Source organism: Manis pentadactyla, chromosome 14 (assembly GCF_030020395.1).
Source record: "Manis pentadactyla isolate mManPen7 chromosome 14, mManPen7.hap1, whole genome shotgun sequence".
Lineage (NCBI taxonomy): Eukaryota > Metazoa > Chordata > Mammalia > Pholidota > Manidae > Manis > Manis pentadactyla.
The window spans coordinates 1163479-1187430 of record NC_080032.1 but is presented as its reverse complement, the minus strand read 5'-3'; the positions used below and the strand labels follow the sequence as shown (position 1 = coordinate 1187430).

The 23952-nt window shown below is 55.9% G+C and overlaps 1 protein-coding gene across 2 annotated transcripts in view; it reads left to right on the top strand.

Moving 5' to 3' along the window:
* Positions 1–23952, top strand: part of NINL (ninein like) — a 118656-nt gene that overhangs the window by 92267 nt on the left and 2437 nt on the right. For both annotated transcript variants that reach the window (XM_057492075.1, XM_036908730.2), the window contains 7 exons: positions 3804–3933; positions 6192–6301; positions 7141–7427; positions 15187–15291; positions 16445–16514; positions 21696–21854; positions 22523–22636. In XM_057492075.1, coding sequence (XP_057348058.1) covers positions 3804–3933; positions 6192–6301; positions 7141–7427; positions 15187–15291; positions 16445–16514; positions 21696–21854; positions 22523–22636 — 975 coding nt within the window. The remainder of the gene's footprint in view (positions 1–3803; positions 3934–6191; positions 6302–7140; positions 7428–15186; positions 15292–16444; positions 16515–21695; positions 21855–22522; positions 22637–23952) is intronic.

Genomic DNA, 23952 nt, shown 5'->3' with positions numbered 1-23952 from the left:
CTCCAGGGCATTCCCTCCAGGACGCACGTAGAGTCTGTCTGATGACCTTTAATCCGGAACTGCCTGTCCTAGTCCATTCTGGCCACTCTGACAGAAATGGCACAGACTGGGGGACTGATAAACAACAGAAATTCATGCTGTGCTCCAGAGGCTGCCAGTCCAGGATCAGGGTGCCGACAGGTCCCTGCCCTCCTGGCGGGCTGTCTTCTCACTGTGGCCGAAGGGGTGGGGCGCTCTGGGGCTTCTTTTAGGGGCACTGGTCCCACTCCCCGGGGCTGCCTCCTCGTGACCTGACCCCCCCACCGGCAGCCCCACATGGGGTGGGGTTTATCGTGGGAACAGGGCACGTTCGGTCTATAGCACACTACCGCAACCTGGGTCTGTTTTTGATGTGGATTTTTTTGAGGAATACGCCTACCCTCCCCACCTTGTCTAAGGAATGTCATCATTTTATGTTTTCCTGACATTTCCTTTGGGTTAAATGCAGGGTTATGCCCTCTCAGTGGGGCAGCATAGGTGCTCTTAGTTTTGTTTTGATCACCTGTTCAAGGTGTTCCTCTTCTCCCCACTGTATAATCACTGTTTTTTTTCTCCCGTGCAACTAATAAGCAGTCACTGGGGAAAAATTTTTAGACCATGGAAATATCCTGCTTTTCATCAGATTCCCCTGGATTCAGTGTCCAGCGATGATTCTTAACACTCCAGCCTCTACTGTAATGGCTGCGAAGCAGTGATTTGCCAGCTCCAGCTGCTGCCCACATCTGCTGGTCGGCCTTGGCCCTGTAAGCCAGAGCAGCCCCGTTGGGCTACCTGCCTGCCTGTTGTTGCTGTGGACCCGTGGGTTCCCTTTTGCCCCAGTAGTTTGGTCCATCACGACATCTACGTGTTCAGAGCTCAGGTGCTGTAAGACTTGACCGGTGAGAGCATCTTCCAGCTGGCAGCCACGTCCTCCTGGCGTAGCGCTCTCCTGCGTTGTCTTGCTGAGGAGTTCCATGCTTTTAGCCTCAGAAGAAGCTCCAGACCCATCTTGTACTGACCTGTGCCTGCTCTGGAATCAGCCCCTTGTCTGAGAAGTTCTGGTTGCTCACACCTGGAAGGGGCCCAGAGACCGGTGCCTCGGAGCCTGGCAGCAGGGGGACGTGCCCTGCCTGGTGGCCAGACTCCCTTCCTGTTTGACTTCACTCCAGCCCTCCTTCCTTCCGGCTGCCAGTCTGCTTCCCTGGGGGGCTGCCTCTGGTGGATCGCGGGCTGGGCCCTCCTTAGAGCTTCTCTGCGGCCCTGTGTTTGGGCAGCTGCCTGAGTGGACCCGCATGTCAGTGGCCAGGAACCCCTCCAGCAGGTTCCCTTCCTGCACTTCCTCTGTTACAGACTGAATGTTTGAGCTCCCCAAAATCATAGTTGGAAGCCATTGACCCAGTGTGCTGGTTGGTGAGGCAGTGAGGGCTGAGGTGGGCAGCCCCAGAGAGCCCCCCATTCCTCCCGCCGAGTGAAGAGCCTGGTGGGACCGGCTGCCGGGACCAGTTCCCACTCACGCCGGGCCATGGGCTCCAGGCTGCTGTTCAGGAGCCCCAGCCTGTGGTGGCACTGCCACCATGGCCAGGGGACTGGGCCACGCCGACCCCGACCGCTGCCCTCGGCAGCCTCAGACCCCTTGGGAGCCTTCCTGCCCACCTTTCTCTCAGATGCTCGCCTGTGCTGCTCCGGCGGTATGTCGCTGTGTCCATGTGTCCTGTCCTGTCCCCTGTCTCCCCACTGCCCCCCTTCTGTTCACAGGCCTGTGCACTCAGGAGGAGCCCCGATGGGCCTCCCTCCTCAGACCCTGCTCGCCTCGTGTGGGGGCCACTGCCCTGTCACCCTCCTGGCACCCACGGTACCCCAAATGGAGGTGCAGGCCATGTACCACCAAAGCACCCTGGCTCCCCAGCCCCCCAGCCCCCTCGTGTGGCAGGCCTGGCGCACATCGTCCTGGTCAGTTCCAGCCTCCGAGCTCCCTGTGGCTCTGGGGCAAAGCAGTGGGCCCAGCTTCGCCCCCAGGGGAACCTGTGCTCTGGCGCGGCTGAGTTCCGGGGTGGGCAGGTGCCCCCAGAACACCGTTGTTGGGGTAGAAGGAACCACAGGGGCAGGGCACTGGGCGGGCGTGATGCTGCCCACGGTACCTTCTGGGTTGGCACCGCCCTACAAAAATACAACATCCCACACATGATTTCCTTTTGTCTTTCATTCAGTTTATTTAAAAATAAGAACAGCTCTGTGCATGAAGCTTGTGATTTTTCTTTTTTCTTTTTTGGGGTGTTTTGTTTTTTCTGTCTTGATATTTTTTGACAGGTAGTTGACCACAGTATCATACTGGTTTCAGGTATACAGCCCAGTGGTCATGCATGTACTTCAAGTTTTCCAGTACACACATTTAAACATGTAAAAAGAAATGGGAGGCATTGATAATGTTTTATTTAGTCCAATGTATCTACAGTGTCTTCGTTTCAGTGATAAGCAATATAGACAGACTTTTAATGAGATACTTTCCGTCTCTCTTTTGTGATCTGGCCCTTGAAATCTGGAACAGATTTTGTGCTAAGCACAGAGCACACCTGGGATGCCAGAGATGCCCTGGGATGCCCTGTGGCAGGGCCGCCTTCCTGGGCAGGGCAGGCCCCGTGGCCGCAGCCCGTGGGGACGCTCTGCTCTGCAGGCTCGCCCTGAAGCTCTGACCTGCTGGCCTGTCTGCTTCCCCTGGGGCTGGGCTGCTCCCTCCTGGGGGGAAAACGTGTGTATTTGTTCAGGAGTTTCTGAACAAGATGCAGCGACTTTACGTGAGTCTGTGCTGCTTCTGACATCCGTCCTGTCTTCCTTGTGGCCCACAACTGCCAGTGACAGGCCGGGCCCTGGTCTCCGGGAACAGTTTGTGAAAGATTAGGTTTATGCAGTAAGTGCTGCCTGGGGAGGAAGCTCATACAGGGTTAAAAAAAACCAGAGGGGGAAAGGCAGCCCGGTGGGTGCTGAGGGCTGGGCCCCCGGGTCCTCACCTTCGGGCCTGGGGAGTGTGCCCCTCGTCCAGAGGGTGTGTCCCAAAGGAGGCCAGCTGGGAGCTGCACCCTGGGGAGATGGGGCTCTGCCGTTGTCCAGGCTGGGGTCGCCGCAGGCCCACAGGGCTGGTGGGGGGAGGGCCACAGTCCGGGCCTGAGTGGACGTGGCCATTGGCCCAGGTGCTGTGGGGCCCTGTGGGGAAGCAGGCGTTCACTGTCCTTTCTAGCCTTTTAAATTCAGGGGTTCAAGTGTGACTGTGAAGGTGTATTTCATTCAAGGACAAAATGGCACTTGTTGCAAATGAGACCCTTCCCCCCAAGGCAGCCCCTTCCCAGCCACCATCCTGTTGGGCACAGTCACTGCCTGTGGTCTTGGACCTGAGCCAGTGCGTGGTGCCACCTCTGGTAGTGCAGAGCTGGGCAGAGTCCACGGCAGCCGAGGGAAGCATCCCGGGGCACATCCTGACGCATCCGGGTGTTCCTGCCTCACAGCCACGTCGCAGTGTCCCCGTTTCAAACACGGCGTCTCTAGTTCTTTGTTTTTCTCGTTTCTCCTCCGTGCTGTCTGTCCTGAGCCTCTGTGTACGCAGGGGCAGGAAGTGGTGCAGGGCATGTGAACAAGGCAGGGGCCCCTTGGGTCTCACTCAGCATGTGGTCGGAGCCCAGAATGTGGGGTGAATGCTCTATGTGGGCAGCTGGGCTGGGCGGCCCCGTCTCCACGCCGAGCTCCTGCTCCGGCTGGGCCACGGCTGCTAGAAGGTGCCTGGCTCTGCCCCGCAGGACCTGCAGGACCACAATGACGAGCTGCAGGCTGCCCTGGAAGACCTGCGGGCACAGCTGCCCCCCGGTCAGTGCCACCAGTCCCCTGCGTGGCCAGATGACCTGCCGCTCCCTGGACTCGGCCCAGCAGGTAGGAACCCATCCCGGGGGGTGCGGGCCTCGGGCTCCCCCCAGGTCTGGGGAGGTCTGGGCAGTGGGCAGGCTGCACATCAGGGCCCAGCCTGACCCCCAAATGGTCCCAAGCCTTTCCGGCTGCCGCCTGTGGGGAAGGGCCTGGAACCAGAGGCCAGGGGCTCACGTGACAGGAGAACCTGAGAGGCAGGAGGGGGGAGCTTTACCATTGGGTAGAAATGGGAGGAGGGGAAGCCGGGTGGGCGGGTTGGTCTCCAGCCCCGCTCACAGCAGGAGGTGGAGCCTGTGTCTGGGCGGATGCCATGTGAAAGGCACCGGGCACTTGTGGCCTTCACGAGGCTGCATGCAGGCTGGGGCAGGCAGGGCTTGGCCGTGGCCACCTGGGTGCTGTGGGAGGGGTCTGAGCTGGAGCAGCCACGCACCTGGGAAACGGGGCCGTTGCTGAACAGGGGATGAGAAAGACGGGCCTCGTGCTGCCAGCTCCGCAGCCTGCGAGGTTTGAAAGGAGCCCCACAGGCCGAGGCCCCAAGGCCCTGTGTGTAAGTGGGCTCAGGGGCCACGGCTCCGGCTCTGTGGTCCTCGGTGGGCCTGGTGGGGCTCGGCTGGCCGCCGCCCTGCCTGGCAGTGGTGGGGCAGGTCCTCACGGCGTGTGTGGCCCTACACCGGCTCATGGGGCTCTGCCCCAGCCTGGCCACCCGACTCCAGGGATGGCACATCATGGCAGCTGCAGCCCCTCGGGCACATCTCATCTGTGAGCCCGAGCACGCAGAGCTCCCGTCCTGCCCTAAAGCCAACACTTAATAAAACAGCAAACCTTGTACCTGAGAGCCAACGTAGGTCTCCGAGGGACACCGAGTGGGGTTCTCTGTGCCCCCAGCTTGCTTGGCCCCTCAGGGAGCCGCTCACCTGCAGCGGCCGCAGTGGAGTCTGGTGGCCCCACAGCCGCACCCCCACAGCCGGGAGCCGTGGCAGGCGGCAGCCCACCACGTGGGACCTCGCACCCGGCATGGCCTTGGGGAGGGGCGACTGCTGCCCCCTCTGTCCCTGGAGCAGCCAAAGCTGCGCAGAGCACTGCGACCCTTGCCCGGAGCCACAGACCTGCAGCCCAGAGTGGGCTGAGCTGGGGGCCTAGATCTTGGGTGGGCTTGCCCAGGGCCTCGGGCTGTGTCACCAGACGGCAGCCCCAGATTCATGTCGTCACTGATAAACCCAGAGCCCCGGCCCGCCGTCTGGCTGCAGAGGTTCCTTCAAAGGAGGGGGGGGTCGCAACAGCAGGAGTGTGGGGGCATCAATGCACCCGGCTGGAGCCGCTCCTGACAAGCACCTGTGTAACCAGGCCCATTTGGCCAGACCCAGGTGGCAGCTTCCGGTTGTCAGGGCAATGGGATGCTCTCTTTCCTAAGTGCTTCTCTGGGAGTCTCCTGGCTGGATGTCCCTGAGTCCCACTGTTTTCCTTGGAAATCATTTGGGAAATGCGAGGACTGGTGGAGTGAAGAGAGGTGTCTTTTCACTTCCCTGTCCGTTCCCAGACCAGCACCGGTGGAAATCGGGCAGCGTCTGAAGCCCACGTTTGGAGTCAGCCCCCAGCGTGCCACACTGGGAAGGCCTGGTGCCCGGGGGCTCTGGCGGTGCTTGTGGGCCCACGGGTCCCTCTGGGAAACGAGCTGCAAGGGCGCCCATGGTGGGACGCCCCTCCTGAGATCAGAGCCCCTCTCCACGACTAGTTAGGACACCTGACTGACCGGTCAGAATCCCACATTCCTTAAGACATAATAATAAGTAAGGCGGGGCCTCATCCTTGACACCAAGGGAGAAGGAAGCTCGGTGGCGCCTGGGCTGGAAGCACTGCCCAGGGCCTTGGCTGCGCCACCGGCCACACTTTTTCCTGGGGCTTCTCGTTCCTCCACGTACCTGTTGTTGGAACAGAATCAGGGTGCAGGAAATGCACTGTGAGGGCATCTTTCAGGGAGTTAAAGGGCCTGGCAAATCTTTCAGGGGCCTTCTAGTTATGTTGTGAGTGATCTTTGCTCAGGGAACACGGGACGTGCTGATTTCTAAAGACTCTGTGTAACAGACGACTGGGGGGCCTCGCCCCACCCGCACTGTGTTCCTCTGTGGAAGGTGGGGGGCCTCGTGCGCGGTGGTGGAAGCCTGGCCTGGATACACGATGCCATCCAGGCATGGGCATGGGGGTTGGGGAGCAGGCCCCGTGGTGCCCGCAGTGGGACATAAGCGGGAACGGCTTCTGATTTGCAGGCAGCATCTCATTTATGGGGAACTCCATTCCAGTGAGTATAGAAGCGGAGATAATGATGGAGCAGCTGCGGGAGCATTACCAGGACCTCAAGGTCAAGCTGGAGACCAAGGTCAGGGGCCCAGAGACCTAAGTCAGGGGTGAGGGGCCCCCAGAGACCAAGGTCAGGGGTGAGGGGTCCCTGGGAGCCCGAGGTGCTTCCCGCTGCAGGTGGGAAAGCTTTGCCTGGTGCCGATGCCCCCTGCCCGTGTGCACAGTGCCTCGAGGGTTCTGCCCTGGTGCAGGCCAGCTCGGGAACGAGTGTGTGCAGGGCATCCCGTCACCCGCTCTGTGGCAGGAGGCAGGACCCAACAAACAGGGACGGGGTTCTGTGCATCCAGGCGTCACAAGGCTCTTGCTGAGGCCAGTGCCCTGCTCTCTGCCACTAGGGAGTCTGCCCTGTGGCTTCAGGGCCAGGATGGCGGCCGACATTGCCTCGGATGAGCTTGTCTCCTGCTGTGTTGGTAGATGGTGGTGGTTCTGTTAAGGCCGTGTCTGTGGCTTGCTGTTAGGTGTCAGAGCGGCCGTGAGGCAGGGCCCCGTCTGTGGCTGTGCCCTGGGCTTGCTGCTGCAGTGGCTGAAGCTCCCATGCAGCCTGGCCTGCCGGAGGCCGCCCACTGGTCTTGAGCAGGCCCCCGGCCCTCAGTGGGTTCTGCCTCGTGCCCTCCTCGTGCTGCCTGGCCAGGCTTCTGGCCCAGCATGGCCCAGCCCCCTCGCCCCTCTGGCCAGGCCTGCCTCCCGCAGCTGCTGTGACAGCCACGAGGGTGACAGTCGTGGCCGCAGCTGTCCCCTTCATAGGCCAGGACACCAGCCCTGGACGTTGTGCCCAGCAGCCTCAGGTTGCTGGGCCAATTGTCAGTTAAGTCATTTTGGGGACCTCCTGGCTGACACTGCGCATGTATCTGTTCTCAGGTGAATCACTACGAAAGGGAAGTGGAGGTGATGAGGAGGGGCTTCGCCGAGGAGAGAAGGGCAGTGGAGCAGGCCTTCCGGCTGGAGGTCAACACACTGGAGGAGCAGAAGGCCGACCTGGAGAGGCGCCAGGGGAAGTCTCAGGAGGTCATCCGCGGCCTGCGGGAGCAGCTGCAGGGCGCGGCCCGGGGCCCTGAGCAGCAGTGGTGCTCACAGGCGCTGCCTGGCCTGGCCCAGCGGCTGGCCCAGGACAAGGACCGGCTGGAGGCAGTGCTGCAGAGAGCCAGGTCAGGGCGCTGTGTCCTCTCGGGATTTCCCATCTGGGGGCAAATGGGTGGCCATTGAAGGGACAGGTCACCGTGTAAGGATTTTACTTAATTAACAATGTGCATTAGCTGGGGCTTAGGCCACAGAGCCATTTGCTTTGTAGAATCTCAACTCGTTCTCACCTCTGCCTCAGACTCGCCTGGCATCAGAGGGCGATGTGCTCTTTCATACCTTGCTCTCATTTTCTGGGCTGCGGTAATGTAGCACGTGGGAGATGGAGAAAAGGTCTAAAGCCCCTACGACAGTGGGAAGGACAGTCAGCTCGGGTCAGTGAGGGTCTTGGAAAGGCTAAGGTACATGAGCAAAGTGGAGTGTGGATGCCACGTGCAGCGTGTCACGGGTCCCCGGCAAATGTCCACGAGCCCCTCTGTGGATGGGGCTGATGACGGGTGGCCAGAACTGCAGGCCTAGTGCGCCCAGACCACCCTTGCTAGCCTCCCCCAGCTCAGGAGGTGACGGCCCTGGGGCTGAGTGTGTGGCTCCACTGGGGGCTCGCCCCACCCCTGCTCACAGGGGCTCTGACATGTTGTCGGGTCTCCAAGGTGCCAGGTGGACGTGGCCTCAGTCACCACGCTGAAGCGGGATGCCGAGCGACCTCCTGTGGAGGTCATGCCCTCCCAGCTGGGTGCCCTCCTCGGCCCAGAGTTGGGGCGGACTGGGCACTGGCATGTGCTGAGAAAGAGCAGACCCCTGCCAGTCTGTACCTGTGCCCCCCTCTTCCTCTCCGGGCTGCCAGCAGAGAGCCCCAGGCCCAAGGGGCGTGCCAGAACTGAATGCCCCTCTCCTGAGGGTGGATCAGAAGCTTTTAAAGCCATGGGCCTCCCCGGTGCTCTGAGCTATCTTCTCTTAAACCCAAGAGCTGTGATAAAGGACTGGCCATGGCTGCCTCTGGGCAGCAGGCAGGTGGGGCAGCCCCTCCGCCCACTTGAGCCATCTCCCCAGGAGCTCCTAGCCTGGAGGGAGAGCCACCCGTACTTCCCCTCGTGCAGGCCGGTGCTGGCTGAGCAGAGGACATGCCCATCCCAGCCCAGCTGCCTGCGCAGCCCTCGGCTCGGCTGGACACTCTTCTGGGGGCCACTGGCCTCCAGTCCCAGCAACTCGGGTTTTCAAGGGTGGTTCTGACGAGGGGTGAGTTCCACCATCTCACTTGGTCTTTGGACCCCTGTCCTTACACCTCTGTGAGGAAGGGTGTGGCCCCTATCTGCTCGTCAGTCATGGCAGCCACCCTCCCTGTGTAGCCACTGAGCCCTGGACACATGGCTGTATGACTAAGGGGCTGGATTTTAGTTTTATTTTAATCGGCTTTAGCAGTTCACACATGCCAGGGGCTCCTGTGTCAGCGTCTGTGTGTAAAACTGACCCCACCGAGGGCAGATCTCTCTGTGCAGGCTGGGAGGAGCGGCCAGCAGCCAGGGCTGGCGACGGGCTTGGCCGTGGGCAAGCAAGTGCAGGCTGCGCCAGGCCAACACCCTTGCCGTGTAGATGCAGGCAGAGCCCGCCCGAGCCTCGGCCTCAGACGCCTGGGGCATGCTTGATGCTGAGGCGGCAGCTTCTGCTCCCACAGTGGGTCGTCACAGTCCAGTCCCACGTGGGGTGCACCAGGGAGTGGTCCTGGGGGAACTGGCACTCTCTGCCAGTGGCGGCCTCTGCCGACCCAGAGCCAGCGCTGCTCTTGGGAGCAGGCAGAGGGGACGCCCGACCGGCAGGCAGGAGACGGAGAGGGGCCTGCGGCTCCACGGAGCGGTGAGCTGGGAACCTGGGTGGGGAGCTGGGTCTGCAGGGATGGGCCCAGCGAGGCTGGAGCACCCTGCCAGGGGCTGCAGCCGGCCTGGACGAGGCCCCCAGGGCGCCGCACTCCCCCACCTGGCTTCCCTGGGCCCCAGGCAGCTGCACAGGAACAGCTTGAGGCCCTGGGTGAGGGAAAGGCCTCCTTGGCCCTGGAGCAAGACGCTGTGATGTGAAACACAGACTCATGCAGCCATAGATGCGTGGGCTCCTGAGGAAGCTGCAGGTTGGAGAGAGCAGGCTTGGTTTCTCCACTAGGATGCCAGCCTCTGCCCCCAGCAGGGCTGCTCCTCTGCCAGGGCACAACTGCTGATGGGGGTGCAGCCCTGGTGCCTGCAGGGCTTACCCACCTGGCCCCACACCAGTGTCCCCAGCCCCCAGGTGCCCAGCACGTGGGCAGAGGGCAATGGTGGGCCTTTCTGGCAGCTTGGCCAGCTCAGCGTCCACTGCCCCATCTCAGGCAGTTCGTGCTGGTCTCACAGGATAGACGGGCTGTGCTTGGAGCCCCACTGCAGGCCTGCACCCTCTGAGCCCCTTCCTGGCCACTGTGAGCAGGACCCTGGCCGCGCCCACCAGCCCTGTCCTTGAACTGAGTCCCGGGCTGGTGGGGCAGTGCCTGTGCCGCTGTGTCTGGGAGGGCGGCCTAGTTGGGAGCAGGCATGGCTCAGTTAGGGGGTCTAGGGAATGAGGAGATGGGCTGCTACAGGGGAAGGTGGGTAGCAGCTGGCTCACGGGGAGATGGGGAGGGTCTTCCTGGGGCAGGGCGAGGGAGGCCAGGAGGAGCAGGTGGCCGGGCTGGGGGATGCACAGAAGGCATAGGGTGGGGAGCGGGCCAGAGGCAGGGGTTCGTGGCTACTGCAACTGTCCATGCAGAGCTGACGGTGGGACCGAGTGACTGTCTCAGACGCGCAGGACGGTGGCCGGTCGAGGTTCGGAGGCTGAACTGACCGGGCTCCAGGTGACGGGGGAGAGGCAGGGAGGTGGGAAGTGGGTCAGGAGCAGAGGGCTCCCAGGAGAAGCTGTGTTCTAGGAAGGGAGAGAGCAGCGGGCAGAAGCCAGTCCACACTCCAGGCGCCGTGTGTGCCCCGCAGAGCAAGGTGGGTGGGGAGGTGAGGAAGGGGAGACCGCAGGGCTGGTGTCTGGGGCAGGTGGGGGCAAGGACAGAAAGACACCTGAGTCAGGAGCCACCCAGAGGCCAGTTTACCAATGAGACGTGCAGCCCTGCGGAGTCCCTGGGGTTCAGCAGCATGCAGGTGCCGCCGAGCCCACAGGGCAGGCCCCCAGAAGGGGCTCCTGCCTTGTGAGGACAGGACTGCTCCCAGCCCGGCCCGTGGGGCCACCTTCCCAGCTGCAGCAGCCGCAGGACCCCAGGCTGACCGAGCTCAGACTCGTGGGCCCCTGACGGCCATGCAGAGGATTTTGGCCTTTATCGTAAGAGGAAGCAAAGCCCAGAGGTATGTGACCAGACTGGACCACGAGGGAGTCTGCCCGTGGCTTAGGGACCGGCTTGAGTGGTCTGGGTGCCCAGACTCACCCATACCCACATCCGCTCTCCCTTCTCTACACCCACCAGCCCACACATGCCCTTCTTCTGGAATCATTTGAGACAATTGCAGACATGACACTTCACTGCCAACTACCTGAGCCTGCATTTCATTAGGACAAGGACATCCACGTAGCCACATGGTCACTGTCACAGTGGGAAGGATAACATGAGTACGGTGCTTTGGGCTCCACATCACATTTCCCCAAGGGTTTCAGTTTGTTCTTTATAGATTGTTCACTTCAGGTCTAACAGGGATCACGTTATGAATTTAGTTAGCATATCTCTTTAATATCCTTTAATTGAAAAATATATCAGGTTTATTCAGTCAATTTTTTTGGCAATGGACGTTCACTTTATCATTGTAAAATACACATCACACAAAATTGACAATTTCAACCACTTTTATGTGTACAGTTCAGTGGTATTAAACAATCACAATATCATGCAGCCACTGTCACCCCATCCACTCCCAGAACTTTCCCTTCATCCAGGCAGAACATGTACCCATCAAACAATGACTTCTGCTAGTGATCCGTGGAGGGTTTCAGCATTAGTGTTGGTGAGGGCGACTGCTGTGTGGTGTTCCTGTGCTGTCTTTGTCTGGCTTTGGCATCAGAGTAACCTGGCCCCATAGAATGAATTAGTTGTCACCTCTTCTTCACACTTTGGAAGAGTTTGAAGATTGGCATTAATTCTTCTTTAAATGTTTGGTAAAATTCACCAGGGGAGCCATTTGCTCCTGGGCATTTCTTTGTTGTGAGCTGTTCCATTACTGGTTCAGTATCCTTACTACTTACAGGTCTGCTTAGATTTTCTATTTCTTCATATGTCAGTTTTGGCAGATTGTATGTTTCTAGGAATTTAGACATTGACATTTTTGAAGAATCAAAACCAGGTGTTTTGCAGAGTGGGCCTCAGTGTGGGTGCCTGATTCTCCCCCTGATTAAATTCCTTCTTGAATCTCATGCCTTCTTTATAGGACCATTTTCTTTCTGATGAATAGCCTTTGGGAGTCCTCCAGTGAAACTCTGTTTGGGATAAATTCCCTCAGTTTTTCTTTATCTGAAAATGTCTCAAAATTTCCTCTCATTTTTGAAAGATAGAATTCCTAGGAACACAAATCTAGATTGACATCAAAAGACTGCCCTCTGCCCTTCGAACATATTCGGCATCTTCGGGATTCCGTGGCTGATGTTGGGTAGCCTGCTCCAGTTGTTGTTTTGTATGTGCATTCATTTCCCATGGCTGCTGTAAGAAATTACCACAAAGTTGGTGGTGGCTTAAAACAACACCATTTATGGTTTCATAGTTTTGGAGCTTGGAAGTCTGAAGTGGGCCTTACTGGACTAAAATCAAGATGTGGGCAGGCTTCCTCCCTCTCTGGTGGCTCTAAAGGAGAATCACTTTTCTTGCCTTTTCCCACTTTTACAGACTGCTTGTATCCCGTGGCTCATAGATCCTTCCATGTTCAAAGCCAGAGGTGACTGGTGAGGCCTTCCCTCTATCGCATCCCCTGGATACCAACTCTTCTGCCTCCCTCCCCCACATTGAAGGACCCTGGTGACAATACTGGGCCCACTTGGAAACTCCAGGACACTGTCCTACCTAAGGTCACCTAATTGGCAACCTTAATTCCATTTGCTCCATTAATTCCCCTTTACCATGTACTGCAATATTATTAACTAGTTCTGGAGATGAGAATGCAGACATCTTTTAGAGGCTGTTATCCTGCCTACCATACTAGGTGGTCTGAGTTGTGCCCAATGGCTGCTCTTAAGATCTCTCTCTTTTGTGTTTTTTCTTTGGTGTATTTAGGTGTGTATTTCTTGCAACTTTTTATTGAAGCAGTATATACACAAGAAAACACACATACGTGTACAATTAGAAGAATTGCCACCAAATTAAACATGTCTGTGTCACCAGCACCCAGCACAAGAAACAGAGCTTCCCAGAGCTGCTTGGGGTGACCACTGCCCTGGCTTCTAACAGCACAGATTGGTTTTGTTGGTTTTTGTACCTCATACAAAGGAATCACCCCACTTCTAGTCTTTTGTGTCTGGCTTTCTTGCCTTAGCGCATGTTTGTGAAATCCGTCCATGTTGCTGGTCGTAGCTGTAGTTTATGCACTTCGGTTGCTGTGGAGTATTCCGTTGTGTGTACATACCACGACGTTCATTCACTCGTTGACTGGCATTTAAGTGGTTTCTAGTTTTGGGCTGTCACAAATAATACTGCTAAGAAAGTCCTTGTGCACATCTTTTGGAGCATTTATGTTGGGATGTACCTAAGAATGGGCTTTTGGGGTCATAGGGCATAGATGTGGTTTTCTCTTTGCTTATCCCACTTAGAAAAATACTGTGCCTCCATATGTGTAGATCTCTGTCTTATGAAAATTCTCAGCCGCTATTTGTAAAATATTGCCTCCCCTCCCAGCTCCACCCCCCAACTAGACATATGATGTTAGGTCTTTTCACCTTTCTTCTGTTTCTTGGCTTCTTCACTTTCCTTGTTCCTTCCTTTCTGTGTCACATTCTGGTACTTAACAACCTATGTCTGTGTTCCAGGATGGTGATTCTTTCTTCAGCTGTGTCTAATTTGCCATTTAACCCATTGAGTGCTTTTTTTATTTTGACATTGACTTTCTTTTCATTTCCAGAAATTCCACTGGACCGTTTGTTATGATCGCTTTTGGTAGTTTTCATTTCGTGTTCATTTTTAAATTTATTTTATTTATATAAATATTTCATAACATTTACTTTGGGTTTGTGTCTGGTAATCCCAATATCTGAGGTCCCTACAGGGTCTAACTCTGTTGTTTGGCTCCTGCCAACCCTCGTAGTAGCCTTCTCCACGTGTGCTGTGCTGAGCTTGTGGTGATGTGATGTCATTCTGGGTGCCTGTGGACCTGCAGTAGGGGTGCTTTCTTCAGAAACGACGTGAATTGCTTCTGTTGAGTCGGGAGCCTCCTGATCTGGGACCGCTTACCCTCCCTCCAGGCCCTGGCTCAGTGCTGGTGTCCAGTGCAGTCCCCCCATGCCACAGGTGGCAGTGCTGGCCCACGCACTGTCCTCAGGGTGACCCCATCTTTGTTTTGCTTAATGCTCACAACTTTGGTTTTGACTTCCAGTTTCTGCTCTGGGGGGGCCCTTGCAGTTTCCGTTGCCTTCTGGGAGGACAGCCACACGTTCACGTTGTGTCACCAGTGTCACACGGGCTCCGGTTGTTGGGTGAGGGTCAGGTGGGATGACTATCGGCTTATGTGAGGTCCAGGAACTAGGACCCCCCACCCCCAACGCCCACACACACCCTGGCCTTGAATCAATTTCTCGTCTGCCCTGGACCAAAGTGACAGCCTTAACACAGACCTTATTTGTCTCACTCCCCTGCTTGAAATCCTTTGCTGCTTTCAGAATTCCAGTGACTTCTGTTTCATTATTTTTCTCTTTCATTCCTCATGAGATAAAAGTCATTCTTACACTGATGGAGATAACTTATACTTGATATTATAAGCATAATACATAAAATAAACAAGGGAGCATATGGTTTTTGAGTATTTTTAGATTGAAATAATTAGAAGTTAATGCCAGGCAGAGGCCTCCTACGGGGAATAAATGTCAACCAGACCCAACATGTGTAAGAATACGTTCTCTGGGCAGCAAGCATGGGTTTTAATGAGCTGCCCCATCCACGATGCTCACTGCTAGACTGCCCGTCTGCTGTGCATTGATGGTGTTGCTCATCAGAAAGCACAGGTGGCTCCAGGCCGACTTGCTTCATGAAGCAGCTGCTCATACTTGCCTTTTCCCATCAAGGGTTCCACCTGGTATCAGGTGTCCCTCCGTCCGTCGATGCATCTTCCCAGGGTCCTCTTAGTGCTGACCTCGGAGTGTGGGGAGGTTGGGCACTCACTGAGGAGGAAAAGTGTGTCCCTGCGTTTTGCGCTTCTGGTCCCTCGTGTTCCTCAACTCCGTGCTGGAGTTCATGAGGGGGGATGGGTATCCTTTGCAACGCTGGAGGACCACGCCCAGCACTGTGCCTGGGCACCAGCCATGGGCATGCTCACATTTCAGTTACAGGTCGGGAGGTGCAGGGACAGGTCAGCTGTAAACACAAAGGGCTGGGCATCAGTGACTCGTGATTGTATGACTGTCACAGAAACTAAGAAAGCCCTGTTCTCTGCAGCTTGTCTCCTGGTAGATGCAAACCGTAGCATGTGAGTGCTAGACAGAAAAGAAGGAAAAGGAGGAGTGTGCCCTGTGCCCTCATCCAGGGCAAGGACACGTATGTCGCAGGACGGCTGTGACTCCCAGCGGCAAGGCCAGCCTCAGGCAGATGTGAATGGCAGCCCGCTCCTGGAGTGCCCACTCTTTCTTCAAATTTTCATGCAGAATCGAGTTGGATCAGCTTTCTGAAGAAAATACGTTGTTGAAAAATGAGCTGGGAAGGATTCAGCAAGAGCTTGAAGCTGCGGAGAGGACACATGGTGCACAGAGGTAGGGCCCTGTCTCATGGGCCCACCCAGGCCTGCCTGCCTATGGCACCTTCCGCTCTGTGTAGCATGAGCTTGGAAGGCTCTGCTGTAGAAAGTGTTTGCAGACCAACCCTGCACTGCAGAAAACCCAAAGTGGCTGAGCCGTGCTGGCCTCCGACCTCCTTCCGGATGCTGGCGGCCACCCTCCTCCCTGGGCTCCTTGGCCTCCGAGGCGTGAGGTGGAGAGCATGTGCCAGCTGCCATGTGCCAGCACCATGTAACCAGCCCGGTCTGGCCCGCTGATCTCTGAAGTCGATAAACAAGCACTTCTTACCCCTACAGAAATATTCTGTGACACTCTAAGGGGCGGGGGAGGCAGCAAGTATTTCTGCAGGGGTAAGAGGTGCTCCTGGGCCTTTCTGGGCAAGGTCATGTCTTGGTAATGGTTTCAGCTATGCTTTTCTCCAAGACTTGTTTCAGCCTGTCGGTTTCAGTGAGTCAGGAGCTGGGGTGAGAACCGGAGGGAAGATGCGGGGTCCTGAGCGCCGCGGCAGGACAGGCTGGGGGTCGGGGTTCCTGTTGGTGGATGTCTGCTCTCAGCACTGCAGCCTTATCCAAGGACCATTTCTCTGACCTTTTATTTCCAAATATGAAGTTCAAGATGAGCCCAGCTCTAAAATGCTGACAACGTGGTACTGATGTGAAAAAATTGCCGTGTTTTAAAGTACGGAATGCAGAGCTGGTGGTCAACAAGTGGTTGATGTTATATTACAGCAATTCTGAAACCTAAGTTTTTTTCCTTGTAGAAACCGTTTTTCCCTCAGTTTGCTTCTAGGACCCATTTGACAACAGACGTCAGCAGACATAGGGTCGTTTGGGTCTTCATTTATGCTGCTGGGTATAGTTAAATGTTCTGCTAAAGAAGTACTGACGTGTGAGATTGAGGAATACTGTGGCGGGTGTCTGCCCTTAGGATACTGGCAGTGTTCCTGGTTCTGGGACATGGAATCCAGCCGGCAGACGGCGGCAGGGCAGCCCTGGGGGTGGCGACCAGGAACGGCAGCGGCTGCAGGCGCCAGAGCTGTGGGTCTGCTCCGTGGCTGCAAATGCAAGCCGCTGCAGTCACAACAGGCAGGGCTGGGGAAGCTGATTTACTCATTCTGCTTCTTCAACAGGGAGGAAATTGAGGCCCTAAAGAGAGACAAGGAACAGGCCTGCTGTGAGATGGAAGAGCTCAACAAACAGGTCAAGTATTGACACCAGGCAGGGAGCTAATACCACCCTCTTTTCTGCATTATTTTGAAGTGGTTTCAGACTTACGAAAGGGAAGTACAGAGCTTGCTGCTGAAAGATGTGAGAGTTGCCAACCCATTAGCCCCCTGCCTGAAATCAGGAAATTAATGTGGATGTGAAATGGCCATTTGAACACCACCCCCTGTCATTCTACCCTGGTCTTTAGGACCGTGGCACTTCTGAAGACTGACAAGCCGATGTTCTGTGAGAAGTCCCTCCGTTAATTTGTCTGATGTTCCCTTGTCATCACATGTAGGTCATGCGTCTCTGACGGTAATAGCCCCAACGTGATGCTGTGTTCTCATGGCATCCTGTCTGTCCCATCGCTGGTGATTTGGTTCTTGGTTACATGGTGCGTTGGCTGTTAGTTTTTCCTCGGTAATTAATTAGTATTTTGTGGTAGATACTTTGATATGTAAATATCCCGTTCATCAGACTCTCAGTGCTGGAGCACTCTTTGTTCCTTGGTGAACTCAGTCATCGCTACGATGGGTGCGACTGGTGACTGAGCCCCCTCTGTTCCTTTTGTATTTATTGATTGGTATTCTAATGTAAGAAAGAGCTCTTTCCCTCGTTTATTTACTCATTTACATCATCATATTACTGTCATTCTTGTTTTAGTCAATAGATTATAGCATTTAACAACAATTTTTAATTGTCTCAGATTTGACCAATGTGAGCCCCTTCAGGGTGGTTTCCGGTCCTCTGGGCAGGTCCTGGTCTTCGAACACTTCCTTACTTTCTGGTACCCTCAGGTTTTCCAGGTTCATGTAATACTTCCCCTGCCTCGGCCCTGGAATCAGCTTTCTCCAAGAGCCCTTGGTGACTTTTAGTATAAAAGGTATTTAGAGACCAAGATCTGGGCACTAGGAGTGCTCGCTGTGCCTGGGCATCGCTGCCTCCATGCACGCTTAGTGGTAGAGCCAAGGAATGTGTATGTGCTTATATGCACGCATACTCTCACATGCACAATTTCAAGTATATTTACACATCTCTCCATCTTGAACAGCATGAATTTAAATCTGTAGGTGCGACTCCCACTCAACCGCACAGGGGTAGTTCCGTTCTCTCTCTTCCTGTCTGTGACTCACGTCTCTGATTGTGAGGAGCCTGGCTTCCGTCATCTTCTGTAGATCCACTTACTATGTGATCAGCGACCTTACCCCACACCTGAGGGTCCTCCTCACTCTGCGCTGGCCCGTACCCCCACACTGGTTCCCCCTTTGCCTCCCAGCACAGATGCCTTCCATACACAGGTCGCACTGAATTACTAAACAGGAAGCACACAAGCTGGAGTGTGTCATTCTTGTTCTTGTATTTTCTTAACTCTTTTTTAAAATGAAATTGTTATTGATACAGAATCACATGTAGTCATAAAAAATACAGAGAAATCCCTATACACTTTGCCCAGTTTCCCCCAATGGTAATATTTTGCAAAACTATAGTATGAGTTTGCTAGTTTGTGTCACTTTGCTGGGGTGGCCATAACAAAATATCACACAGTGGGTGGCTTAAACAACAGAAATTTATTTCCTCACAGTTCTGGGGAATAGAAGTCCAGGATAAGGGTGTTGGTGGGGTTGGTTTCCTTCTGAGGCCCTCCCTGGGCTTGCAGGCAGCCTCCTCCTCCTGGGCCTCACAGGGCCTCTCCCTGCAACATGCGTGCAGAGGGAGAGACACGTGCTCTCCTTTCCTTCTTGGGTCACAGTCCTATCAGGTCAGAGCCCCACTCTCATGAGCTCATTACTTCCTAAGAGCCTCTCTCCTGATAGCATCACACTGGGGTTAGGGTTTCAGCACGTGAGTTGGGGGTGGCACAGTTCCATCCACAGCGGGTGCTTTATCACCCTTGTTAGAAGCATGGGGGGGAGTTTGATGTTAATGGCAAGAACCTGATGACGCTCAGAAAGGTCAGGGGCCCCTGAGACCCACCTCCACTACTTTTAACTCAAGCCATCCTGGGTGTCACCCCAGCACCTGTGCTTCCAGGTCTGGTGTCCCGGGCTGTCCAGGCTCCCACCGTCCGCTCTGGGTCTCCATCTGATCAGCTGCCATGGCATCACTTTGCTCTGGAACCTGTGACCCAAGTTCTCTCATGGACCAAGAAGAGTTGTTGATAATTACAGAATCACATGTAGTTATAAAAAATTCATTTGGCTTTTTTGTTGGGAAGGTGGGAGCGATAACTTCCAAGCTCCTTACATGCCAGAAATATATTACATTTTTAGTCGGGGTGTCCGCATGCTCACTATTAGGACATAGAAGGACAGGGGTTTCCGTCTGTTGGCCCTGCGTCCCACCATCTGGCTGACCTCCCTTGTTGGGGTGGGGGGGGGTGTTTCTGCCACCTTCGCCCACAAACCCGCCCATCCCCGAGATATGCCCCTGCAGCTCTTCCCTCCTGCTGCCGCCTCTTCTCCCGCGGGCTGAGGAGAGCGGGGTCTGCCCGGGGCGCTGCCCCAACCTTGGGTGGCCCGTGGCTTGCCTTGGCTCCCAGCTCCAGGCGTCTGTTCCCGCGGTGAGTGTGCAGTGGCCTTGCTGTGCCTCGTCCACCAGAAGGGTGATTCACGGATCAATTTAAGATAAAAACGTGAGATTCAGAATTTGCCCAAGGACTAGCTTCTTGTGTAAGTGGCCCCTCTGGGGCTGTCTTGGGATCAGAGGAGCCGCCTCACCCCTCCCCCTTCCCAGTTTCTCTCCAGGACACATTAGTACATGGATTATCAGTATCCCTCTGCTTTCTTTCCCTCAGCATTTTATGAAAAACTTTAAACACACAGAAAAGCTGAAATAATACACACTGATCACCTGCATACCACAGTCTAATTTGACACTTGTTACTGTCACCACGTGTGCCTTAGTGATTTGTTTATATTTGTCTCTGTGCTTCTGCACCATTTGAAAGTAAGTTGCAGATGCAGTGATACTCGGCCGAATCCCCTGACGGTGAGAGCGTCCTGTGCCTGGTCACAGCACTGTTCCCACGCCTAAGAAACTTAACCGTGTTTACCTAGTAGTGCCTGATACTCAGACCATAACATTCTCTGATCATTAACAAACCTGAATCCAGTTAAGGTTGGTGCGTTACGCTGAACCATTGACGCTGGGGGTCAGCCACAGAACCCGTGGGTCAGGGATTCGTCTCCACTCCGCAACACGGGAGCCTTGGCTGGGAAGGCAGGACAGCTGGGGCCCAAGGTGGTGGGGCTGGGATCCCCTGGGGGCGCCTCTCCGCGGGGTTGGGCGCCTGGAGGAGGCCATCGAGGGGGCACACACAGTGGGTGTTCGGGAGGCCAGGTGGGAGGCCTGAGAAGTCGCTCCGGGTCAGCCCCACGAGACTGCAGAGCCCCAGGGCGGGCGGAGGCCCTGCTGGTGGACGCGTGGGCTGGGGATGCAGCCAGCCTCCTGGGAGGACGCGGCCGTCTGTCAGTGTTTCCAATCCGACGCTGACGTTCTGAGGAGAGCTGGTGGTTGCCTCCTGCATCCTGGACATCCCGCTGTCTCCTGATGGCGTCGTACAGTCTAGTCCTCTGTCCCGTTTTCCCTGTAAGCTGGAAATGAGAGCTAAAGGCCTGATCAGATTCAGAGTAAACATATTTAGCATAAGTATCCATTTGTTTTAAAACGTGCTTGGGAGATGGCTACTAACATCTCACTTGGACTTACATGGGAAAACCCCGGTGATGGCCACACACACCGATACAGGTGTCGTCCCACACCTCCCAGCGTGATGCCCTGAGGAGCACATGCCCGAATCTCATCACAAGGGAGCATCAGACAGACCCCAAAGAGGAACCGTTAAACGGGGTAGGTGGCGAGGGGCCCTATTTGTCAAAAATGTCAGAGTCATACAAGATGAAGGCCGTGTAGACATTCTGGACTCAGCGAGGCCCAGGCGAGCTCCAGGTAGGGTGCTGCCCAGCCAGGGCGGCAGGGCGCCCGCAGGCCGGCTGGGCCCCCGTGCCCAGTAACGGAGCCGCGAGCAGGGCACGTGGACCTCTGTGACCGTGTCCTGAAAGTTTGGAAATATTTCCAGAGACCAAATAGTAAAGATGAACGAACACAGTCAATTCCTGGGCTCACGCCAGGGGTTGGTGGGGAATCCACTTCCGGCTGCTCGTGAAATCAAGGCTGTGCTCAGAGGGCAAGGTGAAGGTGCATCGATATTGGCAGAGTTTTAATTTTCACAGTAAAATGCGATGCACACGAGAGCTCCAGAGTGGACGGGCCGCCGCGAGCCGCTGTGGGCGGCAACACCCCTGCACCCTCGGTCCCGAGACGAAGGGAGGGGCCCGGGGAAAGTCCGTGTACAGCGCAGACGAGAGAAACGTCACAAGGAAAACGCACGGACCCACCAGCTGCCGCGAGCCGAGTGGAAACAGCTTCAAGGGTTCTGTCATGTTTCTCAAACCCTCAAAAACAAAAAGTCAACCGGCGAGCACCCTGGGGAGGGTACCCGCGGTGCCGGAACCCGGTTCAGAGGCCAGTGCTGGGGGTTCCCGGAGCTGCCAGCCTCGGCTTGGGGGTCGGACGGCCGAGGAGGGCGAAGGAGCGCGAGTGTGGCTTCCACGGCGGCCGTCTGGCAGCTCCCGCCGCTGCCACTCTCCGGGTCTGCGGCCCTGCCCAGCGGGTTTGGGCAGAACCTGCCCTGCCAAAAGCTAGGCTTAGGCGCTTAATGGCAAAGAGCAGGGCAGCTCTGAAGAGGGCCAATACTTCACATTCAGTTAGGGTTTTCCCCTTCAAACTGCTTGAAGTAATACTGGAAGAACCGTGGGAGAGACGGGAAAAGCATAAAAGGCCGTGAGAGCGGTGTTTTGGGCATTCACAGCATCACCTCCTCTGTGGCCACGCGTCGTTTCCCGGGGAATGGAGCGAGCCTTCCTGTCTGTGGCAGTGTGGCTGCGGGGCCGGGTGTGTGTGTGTGTGGACGCTGAGGCTGCCACCTCTGGGTGTCAGTGGCAGTGCTCCACCCGCCCCCCACCCAGGGTGGAGATCAGCAGGGACACCTCGGAACATTAAGAGTTCCCTGGGAACAAAACCATCCCTGGTTGCGAAACACCGGAATGATCTGAGCTGAGCTGCTAGTTTAAAGAGATAACCTTTCTATCTGTATTTTAACCTTTTTTGCTCTAGAGTCAGAGATGCAAGGACGAACTGTCCCAGCTCAACGGCAGAGTCCTTCAGCTAGAAGGGGAGGCCTGCACCTGCCAGGCCCGGAACCAGGAGAGCCTCGTCACCATTCAGCTGTTATCCCGGCGCCTGGAGGAGGCCGGGCGCCGGGAGGAGCTGCAGGTGAGCACCCAGAGGGGCAGGGCGGGGAGAGGCAGCCCGACACGGATCGGGAACAGCCCACTGCTCTGGAGGGGACAGCTCGGGGCTTCTCAGATGCCCTGGCAAACACGTGGACTTTGGGGGCTTTTGCAAATCCCTGGCATCTAGAAAAAGCAGCAGAAGAGATTAAATCCTAGTGAAAGAGTAAATCAGTACGACGTTTCTGGAGGAGACTTGGCGAAATACGTATCAAGAGTCTCAAGGATGTCAGGATGCTCTGACTTCATAAGTCTGCATAAGGGAATTTACCTGGGCATCGTGGAAATACTGGGCTGGACGCATTTTCATTGCTGGGGTATTTATGATAGCAAAACAGAATTGGAGTCAGCTTGAATCACAATCATCCTGAATGAGCCAGCACATTACAGTGCAGCCATTAAAGACCATTTTCCAACATTCAACATCATGGAGAGGTGCTCCAGGCAGAGTGACAGCGCCAGCGTCTTCACAGGAGTGTGCAAACGTGTGGGAAGGGCTGGCGGAGCCCAGCATGGAGTCAGGTGTGGGCCTCAGGCCATGGGTCACGGGGGACTGAAAGTTTGTGCTTTTTGCTTTTCTGTAATTTTCTGAAGTTTGTGCATTTAACGTGTGCTAATTCTGTACTTGTGAAACTGATGTTTTTAAAACAGGGTGACCAAATCCACAAACTGGAACTTGAACTTAAACATGTGAATCAGGACTGTCAGAGCCTGAGGCTGTCACAGATGCAGCGCAGAAGGACCTGTGATGAACGCCAGGACCAGGTGGGTGAACGTGGAGGCCGGGGCCAGGCCCCAGCCGCAGAGCCAGAGGGGTTAGCAGGCGGGCTCCACCCAGCTGGTCAGGCACTTACCAGGCCCAGGACTGAAGTCAATAAATGCCCCCCGCCTGCAGCTCATGGGGCCCGAAATGTGATGTTGGGTCTGTGAGTGAGGCCCAGGAAGAGGGTCCCACCCGTGAGGCCTATGGGAGTGCACGCCCCTGTGTGCCAATCCTCCTGACTTCAAAGAAAAGCCAGAAACTGGATGTTTACATCATTACCCCTGGTTTCCTGATGATACATCTGATTTTAAAAGAATCTGAAGCCACTGTGCTGGCTCTCCGGCACACAGTCTGCAGCATTTATTGGTGCACGTTGATCCAGGCAGGCACTGGGGACGTAGAAACACAAGGCAAAGCTCCAAGCCTGCCTGGGGCTGCCTCCTACCAGGGGCGGGGGCATGCATGGGGCACACAGCAAGCCCTGGGGCGGCTGGGCAGGTGGCTGTGCTGGGATCAGGGGAAGCAGGGCAGGAAGACACGAGGTCGGCAAGGTCTCAGCCCAGCCCTGGGGAGCCTGCGTGTGTGCCAGGCACTACATTCGTGTCTCAGGTAGAACCAGTTGCTGCCTTAAAGGGCAGCAGGACTTTGGGTCGGAGCATGGATGGCAGAGACTGGGATCCCCTCCACCCTGTCCCGGCTGAGTGATCTCAGGCCAATTTCTTAGCCTCCCTGTGCTCATTTCCTCATCTGTACACCTGGGAGATGAGTGGTACCCACCTCAAAGCATCCATGTGAGGCATCTGAGGGGGCACCTCCCAGGGGCTTGAAGAGTCTGCCTGTGTGCGCACTATGTGTTTAATTTAAAAGGCTGAGAAAACAACTCAGTCTCAAAGTGTCACAACGTAGTTCATGACATGAAAAGTCCAGGGCAGGAGGGGTGTGGGGACCAGGAATCAGAGGGCGGGGAGTGCCCTTCTGAGGAAGAAACTGGAGCAAGACAGAATGTGGGTAAAAACCTGACATCTGTAAAGCAAGAATCCTAATGAAGAACAGCCTTTCAGCATCATGCAGAAGTGCAGGCGGAAGTCAAGCTGTGAACGACTTGACCAAGAAATTCCATCAGAACCCCCTTGGATGTCCTAGCGCATCTGGGGACATCACTGTGGAGCCGGTGGTTATGACCCCGCCAGGCCAGCTCTCCGTGAACAGGGGAATGAGCACTGGAGCTCGGGACGCCTCTTGCGCCTGTCACTGCAGACACCAGATGTGCGCCTTTTGGCTCATTCCGTCCTGAACTGAGTCTGAGATGATTCTTTTC